The sequence below is a fragment of the Anomaloglossus baeobatrachus genome, chromosome 11 (genome assembly GCF_048569485.1).
Source record: "Anomaloglossus baeobatrachus isolate aAnoBae1 chromosome 11, aAnoBae1.hap1, whole genome shotgun sequence".
NCBI lineage: Eukaryota > Metazoa > Chordata > Amphibia > Anura > Aromobatidae > Anomaloglossus > Anomaloglossus baeobatrachus.
In genome coordinates this window covers 8061067-8083134 of record NC_134363.1, presented here as the reverse complement: position 1 = coordinate 8083134, position 22068 = coordinate 8061067, and the positions used below count along the sequence as shown (strand labels likewise).

Sequence of the window (22068 nt, the reverse complement as noted above, 5' to 3'; positions counted from 1 at the left end):
GTTTTCTTGTGATGCACTATGTATATCGTAGGTGTTCTTGTGGTGCACCCTATATATCGTAGGTTTTCTTGTGGTGCACCCTATATATTGTAGGTTTTCTTATAGTGCACCCTATATATCGTAAGTTGCACTTAGTACTTTCCATACAATAATCCAAATGATCGGAATCACAATTAATGAAGCTTCCTATGTCATACACTTTGTCATTAGGCATAAAAAAGTTTTTCTTTTTTTGGCAAAAGAGCACATGTTGCAATTTTTACCACAATTACCAAAAAAAACCTACAGTCAATAACCAAGGTTTTTTAGTTTTATTTTTTTGTACATAGACTGGGAGAATGAATATTATCGAGGCTATTACCTCTTTTGGCTACCACTATATGCCCCTTAAAAAACTAGAATTATTACTATTATTAAAAAAACTACCCTTTATTTCATATTCTTTAATAATGGGTCAGCGGTCGGATGTGTTGTACAAGGACAATGACTGTTTCGTGCCTAGTGGTGCTTCCACATGTCCTGAATATGTGCAGCAGCTTTAAGTGACACTGAAAAAAAAACAATGTGACACGATCACTCGATCATATGATGCTGGTATCAGGTAAGAAGCCCCCGGGCAGCAATAGCAGACAGCGCTCTGCAGCGCCCCCTAGTGGTGGGAATATCAGGAGGATATAATCCCCGGTGGGATCTGCTGGTCTTCCAGATGGTCTTCTCCTGGATCTTCCCCGTCTGTCTCCGGGGCACAATGCTCTCCTCTCTGCTGCTCCTCCTTAGTCTCGGTAAGTCCTGAGATTCTCCGCTCCTCTCCGGTAATGGTAATATAGTAGGGACCGATCTCCAGGCAGATCCCTGATCAGAGGAGGAAGATTCCCGGTAACATCCGTCATTCCCGGTGACTGCGCCGCTCCGTGTAACCACAAGGTGACCATGGCTTTATTTTCTAGTGTCGGTGGAAAAAGTCAAATATCAGCTCAAAGATTTCAAAATGATGATTAACGAAACATTGAACAAAGAGATGATAGAGGCGCTGCCCTGGGGCTGTGCATGTGCAGAAACCGCAAATAACCAGACAATGCATAAAATAACAAGGCAAGACAATTTATATACAGTAATAGATGTCACCTGCAGTCCCATGTAACACCACATATAATACAGTGATATCTCTCTGAGTACAGATAATGTAGTAGATGTCACCTGCAGTCCTATGTAACACCACAAATAACACAGTGATATCTCTGAGTACAGATAATGTAGTAGATGTCACCTGCAGTCCTATGTAACACCACAAATAGCACAGAGATATCTCTCTGAGTACAGATAATGTAGTAGATATCACCTGCAGTCCTATGTAACACCACAGATAACACAGTGATATCTCTGAGTACAGATAATGAAGTAGATGTCACCTGCAGTCCTATGTAACACCACAGATAACACAGTGATATCTCTGAGTACAGATAATGTAGTAGATGTCACCTGCAGTCCTATGTAATACCACAGATAACACAGTGATATCTCTCTGAGTACAGATAATGTTGTAGATGTCACCTGCAGTCCCATGCAACACCACAGATAACAGGGATATCTGAGTACAGATCATGTAGTAGATGTCACCTGCAGTCCTATGTAACACCACAGATAACACAGTGATATCTCTGAGTACAGATAATGTAGTGGATGTCACCTGCAGTCCTATGTAATACCACAGATAACACAGTGATATCTCTCTGAGTACAGATAATGTAGTGGATGTCACCTGCAGTCCTATGTAATACCACAGATAACACAGTGATATCTCTCTGAGTACAGATAATGTAGTAGATGACACCTGCAGTCCTATGTAACACCACAGATAACAGTGATATCTCTCTGAGTACAGATAATGTAGTAGATGTCACCTGCAGTCCTATGTAACACCACAGATAACACAGTGATATCTCTCTGAGTACAGATAATGTAGTAGATGTCACCTGCAGTCCTATGTAACACCACAGATAACACAGAGATAGCTCTCCTCTCTTCTACCTCAGGTGCTGTCAATTACAACGTTGCTGCCATTTAACCTTCTGGACTAAGATCTGTCGTCCATATTTACAGCTTTACTATTACACCTACAGTAACGGGGTCATCACCTGCGGTAAGTCTAGGGGTCTCCTCTGGGTTAGGACATCCCCAGTAATGGGGTCATCACCTGCGGTAAGTCCGGGGGTCTCCTCAGGGTTAGTACATCCCCAGTAATGGGGTCATCACCTGCGGTAAGTCTAGGGGTCTTCTCGGGGTTAGGACATCCCCAGTAATGGGGTCATCACCTGTGGTAAGTCCGGGGGTCTCCTTGGGGTCAGGATATCCCCAGAAATGGGGTCATCACCTGCGGTAAGTCCAGGGGTCTCCTTGGGGTCAGGAAATCTCCAGTAATGGGGTCATCACTTGCGGTAAGTCCAGGGGACTCCTCGAGGTCAGGACATCCCCAGTAATGGGGTCATCACCTGCGGTAAGTCCGGGGGTCTCCTCGGGGTCAGGACATTCCCAGTAATGGGGTCATCACTTGCGGTAAGTCCAGGGGACTCCTCGAGGTCAGGACATCCCCAGTAATGGGGTCATCACCTGCGGTAAGTCCGGGAGTCTCATCGGGGTCAGGAGATCCCCAGTAATGGGGTCATCACCTGCGGTAAGTCCGGGGGTCTCCTCGGGGTCAGGACATTCCCAGTAATGGGGTCATCACCTGCGATAAGTCCGGGGGTCTCCTCGGGGTCAGGACATCCCCAGTAATGGGGTCATCACCTGCGGTAAGTCCGGGGGTCTCATCGGGGTCAGGACATCCCCAGTAATGGGGTCATCACCTGCGATAAGTCCGGGGGTCTCCTCGGGGTCAGGACATCCCCAGTAATGGGGTCATCACCTGCGGTAAGTCCGGGGGTCTCATCGGGGTCAGGACATCCCCAGTAATGGGGTCATCACCTGCGATAAGTCCGGGGGTCTCCTCGGGCTCAGGACATCCCCAGTAATGGGGTCATCACCTGCGGTAAGTCCGGGGGTCTCATCGGGGTCAGGAAATCCCCAGTAATGGGGTCATCACCTGCGGTAAGTCCGGGGGTCTCCTCGGGGTCAGGACATTCCCAGTAATGGGGTCATCACCTGCGATAAGTCCGGGGGTCTCCTCGGGGTTAGGACATCCCCAGTGATGGGGTCATCACCTGCGGTAAGTCCAGGTGTCTCCTCGGGGTCACGACACTCGGGGACATTGTGAGAAGCAGTAGAATTACAATTTTGTCCTTGGTAAATCATCACCCTTCAGGCGAGCAGTGTCAGGTCATGTGACGCAATTATATGTATATATGTATATACTGTGCAAAAGTTATAGGCAGGCGTGCAACAAATGCTGCAAAGTAAGAAAACTTAGGAGCAGACGGGAGGATGTGAGATCAGAGCTCTGTGGATCATCACTGCCAGGACAACTCCTTCTTAATGGCTTCGGCTGGATGTTGGGGGTCATTGTCTAATTGCAGAATAGATTTGGAGCCAATTAGACGCCTACTTGATGGCAATACATTATGCACATTATGCACAAGTGTCTGTCGAGTTTTCTCAGCATTGAGGACACCAAGAATTAGGCAACACTGGGAACTGTAGACGCGGTGATCGGCCGAGGAAACTTAGTGCAGCAGATGAGACCCCAGGAAGATGTCCAGCAGTGCCATCAACTCCAGGGGAACAGCTACAGAGGTGTCAAACTCAAGGCCCTCGGCTGAATAAAGCCTGCCTTGTGTTGTGATGGGGCTCGTGAGGTTAGGACACATAAGGACCGACTCTCCATTTTCCACGAAAAGTGTGGAAGTGTGCGCCAGTGATCAAAATGTAATATGGCACCCGTCGTGTGTCTGCTGGCGCCATTCCCTCTACTACACAGCCGGTGAGTAGCAGAGTGCGACAGCCTAGCACAAGGAACATGGCATCTTTGTGACTGAGTGCAAATGACATCTTTGTGCTGGTGGACTGCGGTCACTTGATCAGTTGTCGCGGGCGGGGAGGAGGGTGTCAGCACACCGCGCTCACCCCTTCTGCTCGGGTCCGGCTGCTCAGTGGTGGCTCGAGCCGTAGGCCGGATCCCGGGGGTTTCCTCGAGCGGCACTCCTCGCCCGTGAGTGAAAGGGGTTGTTGGGTGCGGGGATTGTTATAGTTCGTGACGCCACCCACGGTTGTGGTGATTTCACCACCGCTGCTCAATGCGGGGGTCCCGGGGATGGTGATGCGGAGCAGCCAGGTGTTGTGTTGCCCCTCCGTGGGCAGGGGTTGGTGATCCCGGGGCCCGGTGATGGTTTGTGAGGTGCGGGGCCTGGTGGGCGCAGGGACGCGGGGGCAGTGCGGTGCCTTGCGGCACTGTGGTACTCACTCAGCTACAAACACTTCGGCCTCCAGGCCCGGTTCATATATAAACCCGTAGCCCCGGCGGACATCAAACCGCCTCACCTGCCCCTCGTACAACGGGCCCCGGACACGGAAGGTCGCTTGCCGCAGATTCTCTTTTTCCCGAATGGCTCGGGCCACCAGCTCGGCTTTCCTTCTCTCCCTCTCCGCGATCTCCAGGCCCAGCTTTGTCGGCTCCCTTTCCCAATATGGCGCTGCTGCCAGCTCCGGCGCACGGGTCGGGCCCCGCGGGACATCCAGAACGTTACCCACTGTCAGGAAGGTGGGCGGCGTATCCCGCGGTGTCATGGCCTTGGGCGCTGCCCTGCAGCAACAACCCAGCGCCACCTCAGCCGAGGTGTGGGGGATGGGCACAGGGGCTTTCCGCAGCTGGGCCTTCGGCTCGGAGCGGGTCATCGGCTCCGGCTCGGGGACTGTCTCTGGCACACCCTTCGGGGCCTTCCATGGCAACACCTCCGGTTTGCTACGGGCTCTGGCTACAGGTCGGTCCGCTGGGGCGGACGGGCTGGGTATCGCTACCGGTTGCGGTGGTAGCGGGCCTAGTGGCGGGGTCACGGCCTCTGAGACGGGTGGCGAGGGAGGCAACGGGGGTAGAGGGCTTGGACCGGGTCCCTCAGCCGCAGCGACCGGTCCCTCCGGGACATAGGGGCGTGGGTCACTCACCCTCCCTTCCTCCGCTTCCTCCTCGCGTCTCCGCACGGTGGCTATAACGTCCGCCATGTCGGTCTCCCACTCCTCCAAGAGGAGCTGCATCTTGACCTGCAGCCTTAGGTGGAGCTGCGCGGTCCGGATTTCCACCCACGCTGCGGTTCCCGGCGCGGGGGCCACGGTGCTTCGGGACGGCATCCACATGGTGACTTTCTCTCTTTCTTCCAGGAACGGTATGTTTGCAGGGTCCTGGCGTCCCTGCCTTTATAGCCGCGACTACATGCGGCCAGCCGCCATCGCGTCCCCCTTAGCTCTTTCCGGCCCCTCCTCTCTCGGGGCGGGGTCTTGGCCTTCGCGCCTCTACTGCTCGAGAAGACGCTCGAGCGGGAACTTTTCGCGCCAAAGATGGCGGCTTCTGCAATTTTTCTGCCGGGTACCTCCGGCGGTAACAAGGCGCACCTCTACCAGACGGCAGAGCGGTAAGATCCTGTTCGTGACGCCAAGTTGTCGCGGGCGGGGAGGAGAGTGTCAGCACACCGCGCTCACCCCTTCTGCTCGGGTCCGGCTGCTCAGTGGTGGCTCGAGCCGTAGGCCGGATCCCGGGGGTTTCCTCGAGCGGCACTCCTCGCCCGTGAGTGAAAGGGGTTGTTCGGTGCGGGGATTGTTATAGTTCGTGACGCCACCCACGGTTGTGGTGATTTCACCACCGCTGCTCAATGCGGGGGTCCCGGGGATGGTGATGCGGAGCAGCCAGGTGTTGTGTTGCCCCTCCGTGGGCAGGGGTTGGTGATCCCGGGGCCCGGTGATGGTTTGTGAGGTGCGGGGCCTGGTGGGCGCAGGGACGCGGGGGCAGCGCTGTGCCTTGCGGCACTGTGGTACTCACTCAGCCTGAGACACGGGCACAGTTTGTACGGTAAACCAAACGGCTGGTAGGACGGTCCCACAGACGGCTGCACCTGCACTCCCGGTAGGTGACGGTGATGCCCCTCTTCCTTGCACCTATGGTTGACTTGTGGTAGCGGTGGATTCCCTCCGGTTACCCGCTCCCCGACTACAATCTGGGCCGGGGGAGCTCTACACTTTGCCCGCAGGCGCTGGCCCTGAAAAACTGGTGCCTTGGCGGTGGCGGTGTCTTTCTGCTTCAGGTTGGACTGTTGCCTTCAATCGGGACTTGGTTGCTGGGGGATCTACGTCCCCTTCACTGACGGATTCGGCAAATTTGGCGACTCCTAGCCTTGCCGGGGTCCGAGAGGCCCCTGCCCTGGTGCTGACTGTCTTTCGGAACACTGCTCCAGACCACCGGGCACACAGCCAACGGGGTCCTTCCAGGAACTTCCAAACGGTCCCCCTCCAGGCAGTCACCGCCGTCGCTGACCTTGCTGTTCTGGCCCTACACAAAGCTGGACCCTTCAGGCTTTCCTTCCTTCTTGCCACCTCACTTGCTTTCCTCCTTTTCCACTTTCACTACTTGTTTACTCCCTCACTTAGCTGTTTACACAAGCCCTGCCTGGGCTTATCTGCTTCCACTTCCTCCTCCCTGACTAGACTCCTACTCTAGACTGCCTGGTCCTTCCTGCCTCCAGAGCTGTGATCTCCTAGGTGGGCGGAGCCAACCGCCTGGCCCACCCCCTGGTGTGAATCATCAGCCTCTGGAGGAAGGCAACAAGGATTTGTAGTTTAGCTGTGATGTGCCTACCTGGAGTGTGGGGTGTGGTGGTGTTGTGACCTGTGACCCCTGGCTTGCCCAGGGCGTCACACACTCACAAAGAGTGAATGCAGTCGGCACTTTTATGCAATTCCATCTTTGAATCACAGCAAACACAGCCAGTACATAGGGAGCAGCCTGTCCTGTATTCTGAGGCCTGGCACAGCACTCTTATCTCTACTACCCAGGGACAGTGCTCTTATCTCTACTACCCAGGGACAGCACTCTTATCTCTACTACCCAGGGACAGTGCTCTTATCTCTACTACCCAGGGACAGTGCTCTTATCTCTACTACCCAGGGACAGCACTCTTATCTCTACTACCCAGGGACAGCGCTCTTATCTCTACTACCCAGGGACAGCGCTCTTATCTCTACTACCCAGGGACAGCGCTCTTATCTCTACTACCCAGGGACAGCGCTCTTATCTCTACTACCCAGGGACAGTGCTCTTATCTCTACTACCCAGGGACAGTGCTCTTATCTCTACTACCCAGGGACAGCACTCTTATCTCTACTACCCAGGGACAGCGCTCTTATCTCTACTACCCAGGGACAGCACTCTTATCCCTACTACCCAGGGACAGCACTCTTATCTCTACTACCCAGGGACAGTGCTCTTATCTCTACTACCCAGGGACAGCGCTCTTATCTCTACTACCCAGGGACAGTGCTCTTATCTCTACTACCCAGGGACAGCGCTCTTATCTCTACTACCCAGGGACAGTGCTCTTATCTCTACTACCCAGGGACAGTGCTCTTATCTCTACTACCCAGGGACAGCACTCTTATCTCTACTACCCAGGGACAGCGCTCTTATCTCTACTACCCAGGGACAGCACTCTTATCCCTACTACCCAGGGACAGCACTCTTATCTCTACTACCCAGGGACAGCTCTCTTATCTCTACTACCCAGGGACAGGGCTCTTATCTCTACTACCCAGGGACAGCTCTCTTATCCCTACTACCCAGGGACAGTGCTCTTATCTCTACTACCCAGGGACAGCGCTCTTATCTCTACTACCCAGGGACAGCGCTCTTATCTCTACTACCCAGGGACAGAGCTCTTATCTCTACTACCCAGGGACAGAGCTCTTATCTCTACTACCCAGGGACAGTGCTCTTATCTCTACTACCCAGGGACAGGGCTCTTATCTCTACTACCCAGGGACAGTGCTCTTATCTCTACTACCCAGGGACAGCGCTCTTATCCCTACTACCCAGGGACAGCGCTCTTATTCCTACTACCCAGGGACAGTGCTCTTATCTCTACTACCCAGGGACAGCGCTCTTATCCCTACTACCCAGGGACAGCGCTCTTATCTCTACTACCCAGGGACAGCGCTCTTATTCCTACTACCCAGGGACAGTGCTCTTATCTCTACTACCCAGGGACAGCGCTCTTATCTCTACTACCCAGGGACAGCGCTCTTATCTCTACTACCCAGGGACAGCACTCTTATCTCTACTACCCAGGGACAGTGCTCTTATCTCTACTACCCAGGGACAGTGCTCTTATCTCTACTACCCAGGGACAGCACTCTTATCTCTACTACCCAGGGACAGCGCTCTTATCTCTACTACCCAGGGACAGCACTCTTATCCCTACTACCCAGGGACAGCACTCTTATCTCTACTACCCAGGGACAGTGCTCTTATCTCTACTACCCAGGGACAGTGCTCTTATCTCTACTACCCAGGGACAGCACTCTTATCTCTACTACCCAGGGACAGCGCTCTTATCTCTACTACCCAGGGACAGCACTCTTATCCCTACTACCCAGGGACAGCACTCTTATCTCTACTACCCAGGGACAGCTCTCTTATCTCTACTACCCAGGGACAGGGCTCTTATCTCTACTACCCAGGGACAGCTCTCTTATCCCTACTACCCAGGGACAGTGCTCTTATCTCTACTACCCAGGGACAGTGCTCTTATCTCTACTACCCAGGAACAGCGCTCTTATCTCTACTACCCAGGGACAGCGCTCTTATCTCTACTACCCAGGGACAGAGCTCTTATCTCTACTACCCAGGGACAGAGCTCTTATCTCTACTACCCAGGGACAGTGCTCTTATCTCTACTACCCAGGGACAGGGCTCTTATCTCTACTACCCAGGGACAGTGCTCTTATCTCTACTACCCAGGGACAGCGCTCTTATCCCTACTACCCAGGGACAGCGCTCTTATTCCTACTACCCAGGGACAGTGCTCTTATCTCTACTACCCAGGGACAGCGCTCTTATCCCTACTACCCAGGGACAGCGCTCTTATCTCTACTACCCAGGGACAGCGCTCTTATTCCTACTACCCAGGGACAGTGCTCTTATCTCTACTACCCAGGGACAGCGCTCTTATCTCTACTGCCCAGGGACAGTGCTCTTATCTCTACTACCCAGGTACAGTGCTCTTATCTCTACTACTCAGGGACAGAGCTCTTAGTCCTACTATCCAGGGACAGCGCTCTTATCTCTACTACCCAGGGACAGCGCTCTTATCCCTACTACCCAGGGACAGGGCTCTTATCTCTACTACCCAGGGACAGCTCTCTTATCCCTACTACCCAGGGACAGTGCTCTTATCTCTACTACCCAGGGACAGTGCTCTTATCTCTACTACCCAGGGACAGCACTCTTATCTCTACTACCCAGGGACAGCGCTCTTATCTCTACTACCCAGGGACAGAGCTCTTATCTCTACTACCCAGGGACAGAGCTCTTATCTCTACTACCCAGGGACAGCGCTCTTATCTCTACTACCCAGGGACAGAGCTCTTATCTCTACTACCCAGGGACAGAGCTCTTATCTCTACTACCCAGGGACAGTGCTCTTATCCCTATTACCCAGGGACAGCACTCTTATCTCTACTACCCAGGGACAGTGCTCTTATCTCTACTACCCAGGGACAGAGCTCTTATCTCTACTACCCAGGGACAGTGCTCTTATCTCTACTACCCAGGGACAGCACTCTTATCTCTACTACCCAGGGACAGTGCTCTTATCTCTACTACCCAGTGACAGTGCTCTTATCCCTACTACCCAGGGACATGGCTCTTATCTCTACTACCCAGGGACAGCACTCTTATCTCTACTACCCAGGGACAGTGCTCTTATCTCTACTACCCAGGGACAGAGCTCTTATCTCTACTACCCAGGGACAGCGCTCTTATCTCTACTACCCAGGGACAGAGCTCTTATCTCTACTACCCAGGGACAGTGCTCTTATCTCTACTACCCAGGGACAGCACTCTTATCTCTACTACCCAGGGACAGTGCTCTTATCTCTACTACCCAGTGACAGTGCTCTTATCCCTACTACCCAGGGACATGGCTCTTATCTCTACTACCCAGGGACAGTGCTCTTATCCCTACTACCCAGGGACAGTGCTCTTATCTCTACTACCCAGGGACAGTGCTCTTATCTCTACTACCCGGGGACAGCGCTCTTATCTCTACTACCCAGGGACAGAGCTCTTATCTCTACTACCCAGGGACAGAGCTCTTACCTCTACTACCCAGGGACAGTGCTCTTATCCCTACTACCCAGGGACAGTGCTCTTATCTCTACTACCCAGGGACATAGCTCTTATCTCTACTACCCAGGGACAGCGCTCTTATCTCTACTACCCAGGGACAGAGCTCTTATCCCTACTACCCAGGGACAGTGCTCTTATCTCTACTACCCAGGGACAGCGCTCTTATCTCTACTACCCAGGTACAGTGCTCTTATCTCTACTACCCAGGGACATCGCTCTTATCTCTACTACCCAGGGACAGCACTCTTATCTCTACTACCCAGGGACAGGGCTGTTATCTCTACTACCCAGGGACAGTGCTCTTATCTCTACTACCCAGGGACAGAGCTCTTATCTCTACTACCCAGGGACAGTGCTCTTATCTCTACTACCCAGGGACAGCACTCTTATCTCCACTACCCAGGAACAGTGCTCTTATCTCTGCTACCCATGGACAGCACTCTTATCTCTACTACCCAGGGACAGCACTCTTATCTCTGCTACACAGGGACAGCACTCTTATCTCTGCTACCCAGGGACAGCGCTCTTATCTCTACTACCCAGGGACAGTGCTCTTATCCCTACTACCCAGGGACAGAGCTCTTATCCCTACTACCCAAGACCAGTGCTATTATCTCTACTACTCAGGGACAGCGCTCTTATCCCTACTAACCAGGGACACTGCTCTTATCTCTACTACCCAGGGACAGCGCTCTTATCTCTACTACCCAGGGACAGTGCTCTTATCCCTACTACCCAGGGACAGTGCTCTTATCCCTACTACCCAGGGACAGCACTCTTATCTCTACTACCCAGGAACAGTGCTCTTATCTCTGCTACCCATGGACAGCACTCTTATCTCTACTACCCAGGGACAGCACTCTTATCTCTGCTACACAGGGACAGCACTCTTATCTCTGCTACCCAGGGACAGCGCTCTTATCCCTACTAACCAGGGACAGAGCTCTTATCCCTACTACCCAAGACCAGTGCTATTATCTCTACTACTCAGGGACAGCGCTCTTATCCCTACTAACCAGGGACACTGCTCTTATCTCTACTACCCAGGGACAGCGCTCTTATCTCTACTACCCAGGGACAGTGCTCTTATCCCTACTACCCAGGGACAGTGCTCTTATCTCTACTACCCAGGGACAGCACTCTTATCTCTACTACCCAGGGACAGCGCTCTTATCTCTACTACCCAGGGACAGCGCTCTTATCTCTACTACCCAGGGACAGCGCTCTTATCCCTACTACCCAGGGACAGCGCTCTTATCCCTACTACCCAGGGACAGTGCTCTTATCTCTACTACCCAGGGACAGCGCTCTTATCTCTACTACCCAGGGACAGCGCTCTTATCTCTACTACCCAGGGACAGCGCTCTTATCCCTACTACCCAGGGACAGCGCTCTTATCCCTACTAACTAGGGACACTGTTCTTATCTCTACTACCCAGGGACAGTGCTCTTAACCCTACTATCCAGGGACAACCTGGTTAGTAGCGTTAAGGGTTACCTCTTTCGTCCTTCTTGCACCCTTGAAACAAGGAGAAGATTAAACTTCAGTCTATAAGGCTCAGTCCAGGCCCAAATGGTCATGAAGGCAATAACGAACAGTCTCACCCCTCTATACATGGTCCACTCAGGCCTTTTCAGCCAAAAAAAGACATTCAATGAAGAACCTCTTTAACAAACGCTCTCTGAAATTAGCCTTTAATTCCTAGTCTCCTTTGGTGATCTTACCGGTACCAGCTTCCTTTTTAGAAAGGCTCTCTAGGACTCCATCTTCTTCAAGTATACTCTTCTTTCTCTAGGTAATATGGAGAAACTCCCCTATGTCTTCCACACCTTCTTCTTATTTCTCTTCTGTGGTCTCTCCCTGGGTTTGTCCGCAGGTCCTCTAGACTCTGGAAATAACAATATGCTCGTCCCACAGACAAATGCCAAAGCCCTGTACCCCACCTGGACCACAGCATAACTCCAAGTAACTGAAAGTGTGACGCCCTGGCAAAACGAGGTAGTCATAAAAGTTGTCCACCGTCCTTGTTACCACCAAAACCCACACCCAGGTACAACACACAGCCATTAAAAGCCTAGCCACCCCCTCGTGATAATAAGGACACACCAGCGGGCGGGATCAGACGGAGGAGAATGCCTGAGGTGTCAGGGGCGGGAAGACAGTGGTTCAGTTCAGTACAGTTGAAGTGGAGACTTGAGTTGTGACAGTCGACAGTGGAAGTAGAGTTGAGCTGACAGAGAAGTGTAGTCAGGGGTAGGAGCCCTTGAACTACCCGGCTAGGTGGCAGACAGTGAACAGAGCCACAGGCGACAGAGATCCGGTTGCGGGAAACCTTAAGTGGACTGGGGCAGGGTTGTAACCCGCCGGTGCCGACAGCGGGAATCCGGTCCGGAGGCCGTGCACAGTCGGGGTGCCTAGACCCTAGGACGAGGAAGGGACACCTGTTTACTATCCCTGGTGTGCGACCCGAATACATCCTCCAACAGCAGCCGGTCACTGGCAACTTGGTTTACTACTGGACTTGTGTGAAATTACTGAACTGTGAGTACACCATTGACTGCCGGTCTAACCCGGCGCGCCACCTCCAGCAGTCATTGCTCCCGTGTACCGACCACGGGCCCCGTGACTACATCTTGCTGGACCGCTACACCAGCCCCGGGCGCCCCATCACCAGGCAGCGGCGGTGCTACCATCCCTCACCGCAACCCACAGGTGGCGTCACCGACACAACACATCCCCTGTAAATATCTCCTTCCGACGGTTGCGAGGACAGCCGGCCGTGCGAACCCCGGTCCGGTCACCACTCATGCCGCAGCAGCAACCCGGATCCGAGCGGCCCCAGATGCGGCAGCGGCCCCCGCCCGCAACAAAAGTGACTCCAGGACTGTCTCTTGTGCAACAGCTGCACCTCCATCTGGACTGCAATCGCAGCATCCCTGCCAATGTCCATCTGTCCTGAGGGGCTGCTCGAGGGGTGATCGGATCCGGGGCTTCTCTGTGGCTCTAGTTTGAACCGGACCCAGGCTCGAGCAGCGCTCCACCGCCCACAAGTGAAAAGGGGGGTTTTATTTACAAGGGAGGTTGTCTGTGACGCCACCCACGGTGTGTGGTAAGGTACAGCACCACCGCTGCAGTTATGGGAGGCCCGGGGAGCTGTAATGGCAGCTGGTTGATAACCCCTCCGTGGGTAGGGATGGATGCCCCGAGGCCCAGTGTCTTTGTGCTGAGGAGTAGCAGTGCAGGGGCCGGCGCACCCGGCCAGGCCGGGGATGTTACTCACGATAAGAAGAGGTATACAAGTCTTGTGGTAAACCAAAATGATGGTGGCCGGACTCCGCAGACGGTTGTATCGGTATCGTCACCCGGGTGTGGTAGTTGAGTCTTTCTCCTCTGCACTGTTTGTAGAAAATGGGACTGCCTTGTGTGTAACTCAGGTTCCCGTTCTCGGTTATTTGTTTGGGAGCCGTGCCCGTCTAACGCTGACCCGTGGGATCTACAGGCCCTGGCGATGGCCACTATCCCTTCACTGTGGGTGGTTGTCTACTTTTCGGGACTTAGGTTGTGACAGAACCTATAATTCTGCCCTCAATCGGTGAATTAGCTGGGCCGCTGGTTTCGGTCCCGGCTTCAGGGTCCGAGTACCCCCTTTCTGTGCGTACTGTTTCCGGTCGGTTCTCCGGTGGCTGCACTGGTGGGCCACTACCCTGTCCCGGTCCACTCTGGATCCCCGCAGCCGTCTTCCCGTCTCCTGCAGACTATGGCCACCGTCTGCCACCTAGCCAAGTTACAGGGCTCCGACCCTGGCACTGTTCAAAATGGGACTCCCTGCTGGAGCTACATTTAGCTCCAGCCCACACTCCTCTCCACCTTGAACTTCAAACTGAATCTCGACTGATCTGCTTGTTTTCCCGCCCTGGGCTGTCTAGATCCCTTGTCCCAACTGCCTGGTCACGCCCACTGGTGTGCCTGTCTTGCCCTGAGGGGGGGTGACTAGGGTTTCAGGTCGGCTGATGTAACCCTTTGGGAACTGGTGTAGTGTGGGGGCCTAAATGTGAGTGTACCTGGCTCTCCAGGGCGCTACACATCCGTGACACAGGATGCTCCCCAGTATCCCGAGAGACATCTTCTTCCTCACCTTTCTCTTTCTCTCCGCATATCTTTTCTAATGCTGAGGTCTCTCCCACCTCTTCTGCTGGGACAGGGTCAGTAGGGGGTTGTATTTCACTCACTCCTCAAGGTACTTGGGTGGTGAAACACTCTCACCATCTGGCGTCCTGCTCCAGTTTTGGACCCTGACTTCATGTAAATACAGGCCTGCTCCTGGAATCGGCACAATATTCCAGTCAGTCAATGGTGCCGGCTGTGGTGAGGTAGTATTTCAGGGCTGATGTTTTCCTGCCACGGCCCCTGGGTTCTTCACAGAGATCACCTATTTATCGTCACTTTCCAAGATTGCCATAGGGCATTAATCCACCACATCGGCCTTTCCAGGAGCCACGGAGCAGAGCAGCAGTCATTCATATTCAGAGAAGATGGCGCTGGCTAGTCACGTGACGGTCACTTCCTGAGTGCGTAGCCCTGCCTCTTCTGAGGCCGATTTTCTGATGTGCTGCCACTCACTCTCGTCCATTCCACGATCGTCTGCACCTCTTTCACTTGGCAGTCTCCACTCACCAGGCTACACTACATCTTGAACTGCGCCTTCTTCCAGACTTCTCCCATCTTGGGAGATCTTCAACACATCATGTCTTCCTCCAGGCCGACATTTCCATAGGCCAGGCACATTTTCTTGCACTCTGGCACCATCCACTCCCACGATGGGTCAAACTCCCCCTCCTCAGGATAAATTTCACTTCCATCTTGGAATCCACCAACGGTCCACATTTTAAGTTGCTCGGTCTCAGACACCATTATTTTCGTGTCACTGCTGAACAATATTAAATCCATACATGGCACCGCTTCAGGTCACCCAACTTCAGGCACTCTATTTTCTACACCACGCGTTCCATTTTCCCCCTTTTAATGAGATGGACTAGTATCCTGCCAACTACGCCAAGAAATGTAGCGGTGCCTGAGGAGGTATTGTAAAGTTCAGCTCCTCGGTACACCATATTAAAATTACAGCCCTGTGAGTGTGTTTGTTAATGTTGATAACTTGAGTGCCTTTAGGCCGATCCTATTACACTCATCACGAGGTCCATGGGATTTCCAGATAAGGATGACAGACATGTTCAAAAGAATGATGTGCATTTCAATGAGTATTTTGCACCCACAGCCACCATCAGTGATCCCTTATGAGGGCCGTTTTTAGAGCCTCATCACTCTTCTTTGTGCTCTCAGTGGGGCAGCACCCACACTTCCCCGAGTCCCCACCACTGGCATACACTGGACTCACTAAATTCTTGGCTACTCTTCCACAGGTCTCCTCCAACTTGCTTGTAGATCCACCCTCTTACTTACCTCCCTTCTTTAAACATGGTCATCCTCAACCACATGATACATTTGTGTTAATAAGGGATTTATCCTTTTTGTTGTCATCTGCTGGATCTGCTCAGTTCGGTGTGGTCATTACTTTATAACTTATTGGTCTGATGTCTATTCATGTACTTATAATTGCTGCGGTGTTTGACCATTATCGTCTATGGGATATTTGATTCTTATCCTTTTTACTCAGCCATATTGGCAAATTATCATTAATATTGGTTATGTTTGGCCTATAATATGTGGTATATACAATCTCTATAGACCCTTATTACACGGCTGATCTCCGGTGCCCTCTGTACATTTCGGGGGTCCTGATTACATATTTATCATTGGAGGTTTGTCTTTCGGTTATTTCCAGTTGGTGCAGCAGTCGGGTGTTCTCTTATTATGGACGCCCCCAGACTATTTTTTTTTAATGTTTTAATCATATTCTTAATTTTGTGTCCTATTTCTTAATATAATAAATACTTAATTGTTGACCCCCCCATAATTTGCACCTTTCTTTGTCTTTTACTGCTCATATTGTTTGTTGGATACTTGGAGGGTTGACTCCTATATATTTGTAGAGCCCACCCTGTATATCTGGCATAAGAATACCATAAGTCGCACAAAATCAGTTTTATTCCACATTTATGGAACAAACTTTTGGATTAATCAGCTTCTAAGGCAAAAATAAGTTGTAGAAATTTTCCATTCAGCGGATTAAACTTTATTTCCTCATTCAGAAGTGTCTTTATCTCGGCTGTTCTCTCCGGTCAGTGTTCTCTCTGGTCAGTGTTCTCTCCGGTCAGTGTTCTCTCTGGTCAGTGTTGTCACTCCGGTCAGTGTTGTCTCCGGTCAGTGTTGTCTCTCCAGTCAGTGTTGTCTCTCCGGTCAGTGTTCTCTCCGGTCAGTGTTCTCTCTGGTCAGTGTTATCTCCGGTCAGTGTTATCTCCGGTCAGTGTTACAGCTGATTTGTCTCATATCTCGGACACAGATCGGTAATGGATGATAAATGATGGATGTTTCTTTTATTCCTGCAGATCACAGTGTGTTCATGACCGACTGTGCCAGAAACACCTGCGAGTGCGACCGGAAAACCGTGATGTGTCTGATGGATCCAGAGTATTCAGAATCCAAATACAGCGAGTCATGTTCTCTTGGTCCCCTAGCTTGTAGCAAAATTAAAAAATGGGCGTCATTCTTCAATAAGACTTAAAAGAAAAAAGTTTTGGTACCGTGTTAGCCCGCTGAAAAATGATTGATTGCGGTCAGTGAGAGAAACAAAGTTATAATCTTGTAGTTGTGATACCTTTTAATGGCTAAAGACAATAAAATAAAATGATGCTACAGAGAAGCTTCCAGACTCCTCAGGTCTTTTCCTCGGGCATGGTATAACAAGGTTTCTGAAGAAACACAAATATATACAAAGAGCAGAGGCGATATAATAAAAGGACATTTACATAAACCAACACTGAGCTAGAGAGGGAATCCTTAATTAGCTTTGATTAGTGGTGTGAAAGTTTTATTGTACCAATATCCATGTAAGATCAGAGGCCTGGTGCCCTCACCATCTCTTTAGCAGACTCCTCAGATTCTGTATCCATGTGAGATCAGAAGTATGGTGCCCTCACCATCTCTGGAGCAGACTCCTCAGATTCTGTATCCATGTGAGATTAGAGGCCTGGTGCCCTCACCATCTCTGGAGCAGACTCCTCAGATTCTGTATCCATGTGAGATAAGAGGCCTGGTGCCCTCACCATCTCTTTAGCAGACTCCTCAGATTCTGTATCCATGTGAGATCAGAGGCTTGGTGCCCTCACCATCTCTGGAGCAGCTTCCTCAGATTCTGTATCCATGTAAGATCAGAGGCCTGGTGCCCTCACCATCTCTGGAGCAGATTCCTCAGATTCTGTATCCATGTGAGATCAGAGGCTTGGTGCCCTCACCATCTCTGGAGCAGATTCCTCATATTCTGTATCCATGTGAGATTAGAGGCCTGGTGCCCTCACCATCTCTGGAGCAGCTTCCTCAGATTCTGTATCCATGTAAGAGCAGAGGTATGGTGCCCTCATCGTCTCTGGAGCAGAGTCCATGTAAGAGCAGAGGCCTGGTGCCCTCACCATCTCTGGAGCAGATTCCTCAGATTCTGTATCCATGTGAGATAAGAGGCCTGGTGCCCTCACCATCCCTGGTGCAGATTCCTCAGAATCTGTATCTATGTGAGATCAGAGGCCTGGTGCCCTCACATCTCTGGAGCAGCTTCCTCATATTCTGTATCCATATAAGAGCAGAGGTCTGGTGCCCTCACCATCTCTGGAGCAAAGTCGATGTAAGAGCAAAGGTCTGGTGCCCTCACCGTCTCTGAAGCAGACTCCTCAGAGTCCTTGTGGCTCTAATGAACTGATCATCAATGGAGGTGGGGTTAAGCCTTGGTTTAAAAATGTCTTTTTAAGATGGGTAGTGTTCATCCCTGTCTGCTGGGCTGGAGCAGATACGATTATATCTGAAGGCCTGGCTGTAGACAATGGACTTTTTGATGTGTTTGGGATGGAAACTGTCCTAACTCAGATATGTGGGACGATCAATAGGTTTCCGATACACCGATGTCTGCATTGAACCAATGTGAATTTTTATGGATATATTTAGGAAGCTGATTTCTGTTTTTGAATGTTCCAATGTCAAGTTTATAGTTGGAGAAAATGCATCGAATTTCTCATGGAATTTTAGAAGTTCTTGTTCAGACTCGGTCCAGATTACTAACATGTCATCGATGTAGCGAAAATAGGCAAAGGGTTTGATGGAGCAGGATGCTAAAAAGTAATTTTCCAGTTTAGCCATGAAAAGGTTGGCATACTTCGGTGCCATTTTGCTGCCCATAGCATTTCCTGTGCGTTGTAAGTATAGCTCCTCGTCAAAAGAGAAAAAGTTGCAAGTGAGGATGAATCCGGTGAGTCTTAATATAGACTCAGAAGGGATCCCATTGGATTCAAGAAACATTTGGCAGGTGGTTAGTCTATCTTCATGTGGAATGTTAGAGTATAAGGATTCCACATCCATGGTGGCTAAGATGGTATTCTCGGGTAGGGGACCTATTGTAGATAGCTTTCTTAAAAGGTCAGTGGTGTCCTGTACATAGCTGGCTGTCTTCTTTACTAGCGGATTAAGGACATTTTCTACCCACCCAGAGATCATTTCAGTGAGCGTTCCCACCCCTGAGATGATTGGCCTCCTGAGTTACCTGGCTTATGAATTTTGAGTAGCATATAGGATATTTCCATCCTAGGATTCTCAGGTATTAGGTCCAGAAGATTTGTGAAATCTGTACCCAGACATCTGATGACTCTTTTCAACTCCCTCAGATATTTTGGGGTTGGGTCATCATCCAGTCTGGTGTAGTACTGTACATCCGTCAGCTGTCAATGTGCTTCGTTAAAGGGAATCACTCACCAGGACGTTTGTAAATAACCTAAAGCCAGTTCTATACTGACACTATCAGGCTGATTCTATATATACAGTGCTATACTGACACTATCAGGCTGAGTCTATACATACAGTGCTATACTGGCGCTATCAGGCTGATTCTATACATACAGTGCTATACTGGCATTATCAGGCTGATTCTATATATACAGTGCTATACTGGCACTATCAGGCTGATTCTATACATACAGTGCTATACTGGCGCTATCAGGCTGATTCTATACATACAGTGCTATACTAGCACTATCAGGCTGATTCTATACATACAGTGCTATACTGACACTATCAGGCTGATTCTATACATACAGTGCTATACTAGCACTATCAGGCTGACTCTATACATACAGTGCTCTACTGGCACTATCAGGCTGATTCTATACATACAGTGCTATACTGGCACTATCAGGCTGAGTCTATACATACAGTGCTATACTGGCACTATCAGGCTGAGTCTATACATACAGTGCTATACTGGCACTATCAGGCTGATTCTATACATACAGTGCTATACTGGCACTATCAGGCTGATTCTTTACATACAGTGCTATACTGGCACTATCAGGCTGATTCTATACATACAGTGCTATACTGGCACTATCAGGCTGAGTCTATACATACAGCGCTATACTGGCGCTATCAGGCTGAGTCTATACATACAGCGCTATACTGGCGCTATCAGGCTGATTCTATACATACAGTGCTATACTGGCACTATCAGGCTGATTCTATACATACAGCGCTATACTGGCACTATCAGGCTGATTCTATACATACAGTGCTATGCTGGCGCTATCAGGCTGATTCTATACATACAGTGCTCTACTGGCAGTATCAGGCTGATTCTTTACATACAGTGCTATACTGGCACTATCAGGCTGATTCTATACATACAGTGCTATACTGGCACTATCAGGCTGAGTCTATACATACAGCGCTATACTGGCGCTATCAGGCTGAGTCTATACATACAGTGCTATACTGGCACTATCAGGCTGATTCTATACATACAGTGCTATACTGGCGCTATCAGGCTGAGTCTATACATACAGTGCTATACTGGCGCTATCAGGCTGATTCTATACATACAGTGCTATACTGGCGCTATCAGGCTGAGTCTATACATACAGCGCTATACTGGCGCTATCAGGCTGATTCTATACATAAAGTGCTATACTGACGCTATCAGGCTGATTCTATACATACAGTGCTATACTGGCACTATCAGGCTGAGTCTATACATACAGCGCTATACTGGCACTATCAGGCTGATTCTATACCTACAGCATCACGAACTGTCCATACAATCCCCTGTAAATAACACCCCCCTTTTATTCTGGGTGGACGTGCGACCCCGACCCCTCGAGCCACCGCGGATCCGGATCTGAGCAGCAGCGGCAGGCTGCCGACGCTGGGGCGACACATGTCTCTTTTATTTGTGTTTATGGTCATCATCCCAATTTCTGTACATTTCAGGAGGGACACTCATCTGGGGAACCTGGGGAGGATCAATTGCTCTCTAAGGGTACTTTCACACTTGCGTTAATTACCTTCAGTCGCAATCCACCCTTTTGGAAAACAGTGAAATCCGTTAACGGATTCTTCTGTTTCCCATAGACTTGTTAGGATGACGGATTGTGATAGAAGTACCTGCGTTGTTTCCGCTGGCCGATGCTGTGTTGCTTCCGCCGGGCGGAAGGAACGCACCATGTAACGTTTTTTGAGCAGCGGAATCCTTTATTTTTTCAATTTTGAGAGTGCTCAGCTGAGCGCCCGGCAGCCGACTTTTGATCAGCTGAGCGCCCGGCAGCCGGCTTTTTAGAGCGATCAGCTGAGCACCCGGCAGCGGGCTTTTGAGAGCGATCAGCTGAGCGCCCGGCAGCCAGCTTATGGGAGCACTCAGCTGAGCGACTGGCAGCCGGCTTTTGAGAGCAATCAGCAGAGTGCCCGGCAGCCGGCTTTTGAGAGCGATCAGCTGAGCGCCCGGCAGCCGGCTTTTGAGAGCGATCAGCTGAGCGCCCGGCAGCCGGCTCTTGAGAGCAATCAGATGAGCGCCTGGCAGCCGGCTTTTGAGAGCGATCAGCTGAGCGCCCGGCAGCCGGCTTTTGAGAGCGATCAGCTGAGCGCCCGGCAGCCGGCTTTTGAGAGCGATCAGCTGAGCGCCCGGCAGCCGGCTTTTGAGAGCGATCAGCTGAGCGCCCGGCAGCCAGCTTTTGAGAGCGATTAGCTGAGCACCCGGCAGCTGGCTCTTGAGAGCAATCAGATGAGCGCCTGGCAGCCGGCTTTTGAGAGCGATCAGCTGAGCGCCCGGCAGCCGGCTTTTGAGAGCGATCAGCTGAGCGCCCGGCAGCCAGCTTTTGAGAGCGATTAGCTGAGCACCCGGCAGCGGGCTTTTGAGAGCGATCAGCTGAGCGCCCGGCAGCCGGCTTTTGAGAGCGATCAGCTGAGCGCCTGGCAGCCGGCTTTTGAGAGCAATCAGATGAGCGCCTGGCAGCCGGCTTTTGAGAGCGATCAGCTGAGCGCCCGGCAGCCAGGTGATCAGCTGATCGTTCACAATAGTCTGCCGCCGGTAAAAAACTGTAAAGAAAAAAAGAAAAGATAAAAAAAAAGAAAAAAATGCTTTCCTTTGTTTTGTACGATCCGTTGCATCCGTTGTGCCATTATATGCAACGCATCCGTTACATCCGTCACACAACGCAATGCAATGGAGGCCATTCAACGCAAGTGTGAAACTAGCCTAAGGGGTACTTTACACGTTGCGACATCGCAAGCCAATGCTTGCGATGCCAAGCGCGATAGTACCTGC

General features: G+C 51.1%; 1 protein-coding gene across 2 annotated transcripts; it reads left to right on the top strand.

Annotated features, from left to right (window-relative positions):
* The first annotated feature begins 663 nt into the window (after positions 1-663).
* Positions 664-17156, top strand: LOC142256121 (acidic phospholipase A2-like). Of its 2 annotated transcripts, XM_075327660.1 has the most exons (4): positions 664-782; positions 948-1092; positions 2034-2140; positions 16826-17156. In XM_075327660.1, the coding sequence occupies exons 1-4, from the start codon at positions 707-709 to the stop codon at positions 16999-17001; spliced, it is 504 nt and encodes a 167-aa protein (XP_075183775.1). In that variant the 5' UTR covers positions 664-706; the 3' UTR covers positions 17002-17156. The 2 variants fall into 2 exon arrangements, 1 of the variants encoding a protein (XP_075183775.1); XR_012727487.1 differs by lacking the exon at positions 948-1092 and having other exon boundaries at positions 16826-17154.
* Positions 17157-22068: the final 4912 nt, after the last annotated feature.

What these genes read in the sequence shown, in the direction of transcription:
- LOC142256121 (XM_075327660.1), top strand. Translation starts at nt 707, where the DNA reads ATGGTCTTCTCCTGGATCTTCCCCGTCTGTCTCCGGGGCACAATGCTC. An exon ending in ACAATGCATAAAATAACAAG is followed by an intron (nt 1,093 to 2,033) that starts GCAAGACAATTT and finishes CTTCTACCTCAG; the next exon opens with GTGCTGTCAATTACAACGTT. An exon ending in TAACGGGGTCATCACCTGCG is followed by an intron (nt 2,141 to 16,825) that starts GTAAGTCTAGGG and finishes TTATTCCTGCAG; the next exon opens with ATCACAGTGTGTTCATGACC.